Source organism: Tachyglossus aculeatus, chromosome 2 (genome assembly GCF_015852505.1).
Source record: "Tachyglossus aculeatus isolate mTacAcu1 chromosome 2, mTacAcu1.pri, whole genome shotgun sequence".
Classification (NCBI taxonomy): Eukaryota; Metazoa; Chordata; class Mammalia; order Monotremata; family Tachyglossidae; genus Tachyglossus; species Tachyglossus aculeatus.
Genome location: NC_052067.1, coordinates 129,272,343 through 129,280,971, shown reverse-complemented (window position 1 = coordinate 129,280,971; position 8,629 = coordinate 129,272,343). Strand labels below are relative to the sequence as shown.

Genomic DNA, 8,629 nt, shown 5'->3' with positions numbered 1-8,629 from the left:
AATCTCTCAGTAAATTGGGTAATGAAGAGCAAGTACTATGGAGCTGTTCAACTCAACAAACTTTGGAGTTGAAAACAAGAACCCAAAGCCCAGTCAAACCAAAAACCTTTTTATACTGCTGCCCTGAAAGCCACTGAAGTAACACAACCAGTGAATACTAAAGCCGATTACATAACAACTTTCCTTTTTTTAGTTTTGCCATTGTTCAGATCTTTTTTCCCTCTTTATTTTACTTTAAAAGCAAACCCATAAAATAGGGTCCAAAAGTATACAATAATGCAATTGTGAGGATGCAATTTAAACTGAAAGGTAGGGGAAACAGGAGTTCCAATTTGCATTTAAACAATGTTTCTTTTCTTGACCTATGATAGAGACTGTAGCTGTTTAGTTTCAGTTATAAATAGACTTTGACCAGCCAACTATTATGGAGAAACAGAAGGGGGAACGTACTGGTACAGTTTCACTAGGTATTGCTTCACTTGCTGTTCTCTTAAATGTAGATGAAATGGAAAAATCTCTAAGTGGCATAGTGGGTATCCTGTTTTTCATTTCTACTCTTGGGAGTGGGGCTGAAAAACCCAATGGAGAAGCAGCATGACTCAGTGGAAAGAGCCCGGGCTTAGGAGTCAAAGGTCATGGGTTCAAATTCCGGCTCCGCCACTTGTCATCTGTGTGACTTTGGGTAAGTCACTTAACTTCTCTGTGCCTCAGTTACCTTATCTGTAAAACGGGGATTAAGACTGTGAGCCCCACGTTGGACAACCTGATCACCTTGTGTCCTCCCCAGCGCTTAGAACAGTGCTTTGCACATAGTAAGCGCTCAACAAATGCCACCATTATTATTATTATGGATGAAGAATGTGAATTTGTCCAAGATGGGTTGGAAATTCCACATGCTGCAGCAGACTGGAATAGAGGGAGTGGAGGAGGGAAGGAAGGAGGAGGGTAAGAGATGCGAAAGGTGCGGATACAGGAGACAGGGATAAGGTGTCGGCTAATGTTTGAGAGCCTCCCCGATCTGGAGACTTGGGGGCACTGAGGAACAGGAGAGCTAGGATGCGCTCAGTAAATATCATTGATGAAGAAAGCCTGGTGGTTACAGTATCTTCCCTTGGTAAAGGTTTATCGGATACAGCATGGTCCTGGGAATCATAGTTTCTAGGCCTGGCTCTGCCACTTGTTTGCTTGGGCAAGTCCCTTCACTTCTCTGTGGCTCAGTTAGCTCATCTGTATAATGGGGATTGAGACTGTGAACCCCGTGTGAGATAGGGACTGAGTCCAACCCGATTTGCTTGCGTAACCACCGCAGCACTTTGTGCCTAGAATATAGTAAGCACTTAACGATTACCACAGTCGTTGTGATTATTACACTCTGCAGGTCAGCCGTCGATGACCTCAGTTCTCACACACTTTTCTTCTCTGCTTGTTCGGTGGGGAGGGACTCAACCATTTGGGATTTGGATGGTATCAGAAGCTGGATGTGCCTTCTATAGTAGATCCCGGTCTTTGTGACTCCTGCCCTGCTGGTTTTTTATTTCTTACATCCGTTTCCCTCTCGAGCCTTCTAATTTGGGCCCATTTCACTGCTCCAATGTCTCATGGCATTTTCTGTTCTTCCTGTTGGGTGGGTGGCCAGAGAGAGAGATTAAGGGAGACAGAAAAGGAGAGTAATAATATCAGTAATAATATTTATTAAGCAACCATTGCAAAACAACTTATATACATGTCTGTAATTTCCTTATATTAATATCTGTCTCCCCCTCTAGACTATAAGCTCATTGTGGGCAGGGAACGTGTCTACCAACTCTGTTACACTGAACTCTCCCAAGGGCTTAGTACAGTGCTCTGCACACAATAAGTGCTCAATAAATATCATTAATTGATTGACTGCATGTGCTGTGTGCTTGGGAAAATAGTCACTGTCAATCGTATTTATTGAGCACTTAATGTGAACAGTGCACTGTACTAAGTGCTTGGGAGAGTACAATATAACTAAACAGACACATTCCCTGCCCACAGTGAGTTTACAGTCTAATAAAAAGAAGTGATGAACTCTGGAGTGCCGGGCAGAAGTGGGGTTGAGATAAATGGTTGTTGGTGCTGCCCACTCTCTCAGTAGATTTGAACACTGCTAACCACTTTCTCTGTCCCTGCTGTGGGCAACTCGCCAGAGTTTTTCCCTTGACGTAGTAGAGATTCAAAACTCTCCATCACCTTGCCCCTCCTACCTCATCTCCCTTCTCTCTTTCTACAGCCCAGCCTACACACTCCGCTCCTCTGCCTCTAACCTCCTCACTGTGCCTCGCTCTCACCTGTCCTGGTGTCAACCCCAGGCCCATGTCCTCCCCCGGGCCTGGAATGCCCTCCCTCCGCACATCCGCCAAGCTTGCTCTCTTCCTCCCTTCAGAGCCCTACTGAGAGCTCACCTCCTCCAGGAGGCCTTCCCAGATTGAGCCCCCCCTTATCCTCTGCTCCTCCTCCCCTCCCCATCACCTCCACTCCCTCCCTCTGCCCTCACCATGGCACTTGTATATATAGGTACATATTTATAATTTTATTTTTATTAATGATTCACTCAATCGTATTTATTGAGCACTTGCTGTGTGCAGAGCAGTGTACTAAGCGCTTGGGAAGTACAAGTTGGCAACATATACAGACGGTCCCTACCCAACAATGGGCTCACAGTCTAGAAGGGGGAGACAGACAACAAAACATATTAACAAAATAAAATAAACAAAATAAATATGTACAAGTAAAATAAATAGAGTAATAAATATGTACAAACATATATGTATATACAGGTGCTGTGAGGAGGGGAAGGAGGTAAGGTGGGGGGGATGGGGAGGGGGAGGAGGGGGAGAAGAAGGAGGGGGCTCAGTCTGGGAAGGCCTCCTGGAGGAGGTGAGCTCTCTGTAGGGCTTTGAAGGGAGGAAGAGAGCTAGCTTGGTGGATGTGTGGAGGGAGGGCATTCCAGGCCAGGGGGAGGACATGGGCTGGGAGTCAACGGCAGGACAGACAAGAACGAGGCATGATGAGAAGGTTAGTGGCAGAGGAGTGGAGGGTGCTGGCTGGGCTTTAGAAGGAGAGAAGGGAGGTGAGGTAGGAGGAAGGGGGGAGGCCGGTCCTGGCCGCCATTAGGGGGGCCCCAGGCCCAGACTCTTTGCTTTCTTCCTTCCCGACGACCCCGGGATGGGTTTTGGGGTTGGAAAGGAGCCGTCCGTCCATCCATCAGTCCGTCCATCCGTCCGTCCAGATGCTTTGCCCGAAGTGGAGCCTCATGGCTGAGCTGTGGCTCTGTGTGGAAGCCCCCGGGGCGGACGACGAAATCGTTTGCCTCTGCTCCAGGGCCTTCATCGAGGATCGCAAGTTGTACTATTTAGGATTGAAGGGGTTCTATGTCAAAGAAGTTGACAGCAGCAATATAAGAGAGAAACAGCTGGAGGTGGAGGAAGAGGATGACCTTCATTTGCATGAGATAAAAGAACCTGGCTTCAACAGTGCTTTGGCTTTGGGAGAAGGTGAACTGGATTCAGAGGCTGAACTCATGAGGAGTATGGGATTGCTGCTTCAGTTTGGGAGTCTATCTGCTCACAAGAATTTTGAGGTTTCCATGAATACCAGAAACAAAACAACTAAAATCAAAAAGAAGAAAAAGAAAAAATCTCAACAGAAGTACTTGAATGACATTTTGCGAGAACCCTGGGAAGATAACATATGCGATGACGAATTGGCTTCAGATGATCCATCCCTAATCCCTGAACAGTCAGAGAAATCTGTCATATGTGAACTTCAGAACAATGGGGAAGACACAGAAACTGGGAAACTGACTCCTAAAAATGAATTACCTAACAACCTGGAAGTTACAGAGAAATGGGAAAAGTATTGGAGTCATTACGGAGAAGGACTGCTGCGGCAAAGCTGGCAGGAGAAACACCCTGCTTTAGAACTGGGAGCTGAAATTTGGAATTCTCCTGACACCAAGGAAAAGTGGGAGCAGCATTACAGTGAACTCTATTGGTACTATTGGGAGCAGTTTCAGTACTGGGAAGTTCAAGGGTGGACTTTTGACATTTCTCAAAGCACTGATATTAGTGAACAGAAAAAAGAAGTAAGTGACTTGCAAGACACAAGTTTCACCGATATAGACACTACGGAGGGACCACCATTGGATCGTCGTATTTATTCTGCATCTCCAGCCATTCCCAGTTATAAAGAAAGCTCTAGTAGCACAGGGCATAATGAGGAAGTAGTTTTTGGAATTAGTAACATAAATCTAAATCCCGAAGAAGTAGAGCACGGCAAGTTAGACTTGGCGGAAATTTATACTAGCCATCAGCAGCCAGATTCAGCTAACAGTGAAAGAGAGAATCCTTGTGTTTCCAACCAAAGTGAACCCTGTGATGGAGGAAGCCGGAAAAGGTGCACGTCTGGAAACAGAAGCCCCAGCAGCCAGATTCACAGGCTTCCTTGGGAACATACACAAACAAGGAAACATCACCCAGCAATGATAAGGGTGGAGATGATAGTGAAGAAGATCCTCCAGAATATAAATCAGTCAAGCTCAAAAGAAGCCATGAGCTAGACATCGATGAAAATCCAGCCGCTGACTTTGATGACAACGGTTCTCTCCTAGGATTCAAGCATGGCTCAGGCCTAAAGTAATCACACAGATATTTGAACGGTAGTTTTCCAGAAAGCTTAGCTACTTAAATTATCCCAAAGCCAAATTAGGTTAATTGGGAAGTTGGCATTAAGGGACATTTCAACTTGAACAGTGACCTATTGAGCCTTTCCGCTGACTTTGAGCTAAATCTTTTCCCTCCCTTTCTGCACACAGTTCATGTCTGGTAGTAAGATAATGCATTGTTTGCTGGGATGCCCTCAGGCAGCTAGTTAGTTGTATTTTAGTAACAATGTTTTCCTTTTAGTCCCTCTAGCCTACCATGAGTATGGGGGCAGTGGGGGATTATTCAGATTCTAAGTCAGATAACATCTCCAGAAGCAAGCTCTTTGTGGGCAAGGATTGTGTCTGCTAACTCTTGCTGTGTTGTACACCCTGAAGGACTTGTATATATGTATATATGTTTGTACATATTTCTTACTCTATTTATTTTACTTGTACATATCTATTGTACATATCTACTCTATTTTGTTAATATGTTTGGTTCTGTTCTCTGTCTCCCCCTTCTAGACTGTGAGCCCACTGTTGGGTAGGGACTGTCTCTATATGTTGCCAACTTGTACTTTCCAAGTGCTTAGTACAGTGCTCTGCACACAGTAAGCACTCAATAAATATGATTGATTGATTGTAGGAGGGGGCGAGGTGATGAAGAACATTGAAGCTGAGAGTGAGGAGTTTTTGCCTGATGCGTAGGTTGATTGGTAGCCACTGGAGATTTTTGAGGAGGGGAGTAACATGCCCAGAGCGTTTCTGCACAGAGACGATCCAGGCAGCAGCGTCCAGTATAGATTGAAGTGGGGAGAGACAGGAGGGTGGGAGATCAGAGAGGAGGCTGAGGCAGTAGTCCAGACAGGATAGGATGGGAGCTAGAATGAGCAGGGTAGCGGTATGGATGGAGAGGAAAGGGAGGATCTTGGCAATGTTGCGGAGCTGAGACCGGCAGGTTTTGGTGACGGATTGGATTTGAGGGGTGAATGAGGGAGCGGAATCGAGGATGACACCAAGGTTGCGGGCTTGTGAGACGGGAAGGATGGTAGTGCCATCAACAGAGATGGGAAAGTCAGGGAGAGGTCAGGGTTTGGGAGGGAAGACAAGGAGTTCAGTCTTGGACATGTTGCGTTTTAGGTGGCGGGCAGACATCCAGATGGAGATGTCCAGAAGGCAGGAGGAGATACGAGCCTGGAGGGAGGAAGAGAGATCACCTTGTATCGCCCCAGTGCTTAGAACAGTGCTTTGCACATAATAAGCACTTAACAAATACCATTGTTATTATTATTTGCTTGTATCCAGCGCTTAGTACAGTGTCTGACAATGGTTCTAGGCACCAAGGACTAGTATGTGTCTAGAACAAGTACCAAAATTATTGTTCCTATTGAGAGCACACCTCCTCCAAGAAGCCCTCCCAGACTGAGCCTCCTTTTTCCACTCCTCCTCCCCATCCCCCCGCCCTACCTCCTTCCCCTCCCCACAGCACCTGTATATATGTTTATATAGATTTATTACTCTATTTATTTTACTTGTACATATTTACTATTCTATTTATTTTGTTAATGATGTGCATCTAGCTTTATTTCTATTTGTTCTGACGACTTGACACCTGTCCACATGTTTTGTTTTGTTGTCTGTCTTCCCCTTCTAGACTCTGAGCCCATTGTTGGGTAGGGACTGTCTCTATATGTTGCCAACTTGTACTTCCCTAGCGCTTACTACAGTCCTTTGCACACAGTAAGTGCTCAATAAATATGAATGAATGAATGAACCTGGATTCTAAGCCTCACTCTGCCACTTGTCGGCTGTTTACCTTGGGCAAGCCACTTAACTTCTCTGTGTCTCAGTTCTCTCATCTGTAAAGTGGAGATTAAGACTGTGAATTCCACATGGGACATAGACTGTGTTCAACCCGATTACCTTGTATCTACTTCAGCAATTAATACAGTGTTTGTAGTAAGTACTTAGCAAATAACATAAAATAACTACCTTTTCCACATTAGAAGAAGGATAATTGGGGAATGAGAGATTCACAGTATTTTAGTATTCCCTTTTTGGAGGGCATTTTTCATTTGCCTTTGGATTTTGGAGATACCTGGGATACAGTAAAATGAGATAACGATAAAAGAGTGTAGGTTATGGTAGTGAGTAGAGGTTGAGGGATGTAGAGAACAGCAAACTTACTTGACCTATTTTTGCAGTGCGTATTTTTCACTGGAAGGAGATATGTTACTGCTTTAGGACACTTAAACATAAATAACCAAGTATTGGATGTTGTGAGAGTGCAACATAAATCAGAAACAAAGGTTCCTATGGGTTGCAGTGAGATGCCCTGTGAATATTACATTTAAAGAGGTTCAAGATTAAATAGGTCTGCTCAGTGTTTAGAATGGACGAGGCTGGATTTGCACAGTGACAGAAAGGGAGTTTGGAAGAGATTTTTTTCCAATGGAAAATTCCCCTCGTGTATGCTCATTGTGGGCACCATCTCTCTTACATTGTACTCTCTTAAGAGCTTCAAACAGTGCTCTGCACATAGTTAAATGCTTGAGAAATATGATTGATTGATTAAATCTTCCTGGGTGTGTTGCTCCCACAACGGACACCAAACTCATGCTTATCGGAGAAGCTTGGAGCACGTAGAAGATTTTGCGAGCCACATAATACAAATTTCAATCGAAAATCTGCTCTGAGAACCAGGCCATTCGCTCATCTAACTCAATGTGAGACTCCGCTTCAGCTTTCTGATAGCCGGCTCTTCCCATTATCTCCACCCACTTTCAGAAACCCGCTGATGAGTGAAGCTTGGCTGGCAATGGGGGTGAGGGAAATGCACACAAAGGAGAAAGCTGGGAAGGAGGTGGCAGACTAGCCAGAATCTATGTCAGCTAACTGAACGAATTCCAAAACATGACGAATGATTCCCATTAGATTAATGGGAAAAGGATATCTGTGATCCAGTTAGGCTTCAAAATTTTAGAAATGTGGTTACAACCCTAAAGGACACATTTAGTGTGACTTACGACCTTTAAACTTCCAGTGTCTATCAGAAAAGACATTATTCTGTGCAGCTTGAAGGTGAAAGGATTTTTTTTTTGGCTTTTTATGCATGAAAACCCCTAGACATTTACTCCCTGTTTGACCTCTTCTGAAGTTTCCATATCCTTTCAGTCTCTTCCTCCAAAATATTAATGTAAATACCTCTTCTCCCTAGGGAAAATAAAATCACATGGACAGGGAAGGGAAACAAATAACAAATTTCAAAAGCCCTGCTTTCCTGTTTTAGAGTTATTTTTTAGGCCACTTCTTTTTCCTGTTGAGCAACCAGCCCAGACCGTGTTAAATGCTACAACGTGGCCCTGCTTTTCCTGAAGATTTTTGGGGTCCCACCTTGAGTGGAGAGCGCACTGGGCTGAGATGGTTTGCCTTGGACTCTGACGAACACTGAGTGTTCAGTAACTCTTAATTACCAATGATGATAACGAACTTGAGCAAATCACTTTGCTCTTGTTGCTAAGTTTCCTTCTCATAATAGGCACCCCACCAGCCTGAGAAACAACAGCAGCCATTGCCCTATTTATTGCAGAGTTCCTTCTGAGCTGTCTGGAGGGGTCCATTAGTAGCCGAATAATCCATTTAGCTAAGAATAGAGGAACTAATTTGATTTCCACAATGCCACCAGAATCATTTTAAGAAAGTACACTTGTCTGCAGTTGTCTTGCTCCAGTATCAATTGGCATTTGAAAAATTTAATCTTTCCTAGCAAGGCGGATGTGACACTCTTCATAGTGTGAAATATCATTTACATTGTCACTTCTTATTAATTTGAAGATAATGTCTCTTCGTCAGCATTATCTGTATTTACCCCCATCTGTTTTCGGTGTTGTATGCTGATTTCATTGATTCACTGAATCACTGAATTCATTGATTTCACATACCCATTAAATTTGTAATGCATCA

At 44.2% G+C, this 8,629-nt stretch overlaps 1 protein-coding gene across 1 annotated transcript; it reads left to right on the top strand.

Moving 5' to 3' along the window:
• Positions 1-3,253: 3,253 nt before the first annotated feature.
• Positions 3,254-7,020, top strand: LOC119942300 (trimethylguanosine synthase-like). The gene is given in 3 exon segments (XM_038763010.1): positions 3,254-4,436; positions 4,439-4,658; positions 6,891-7,020. Coding segments are annotated over 3 exon segments (1,533 nt in total).
• Positions 7,021-8,629: the final 1,609 nt, after the last annotated feature.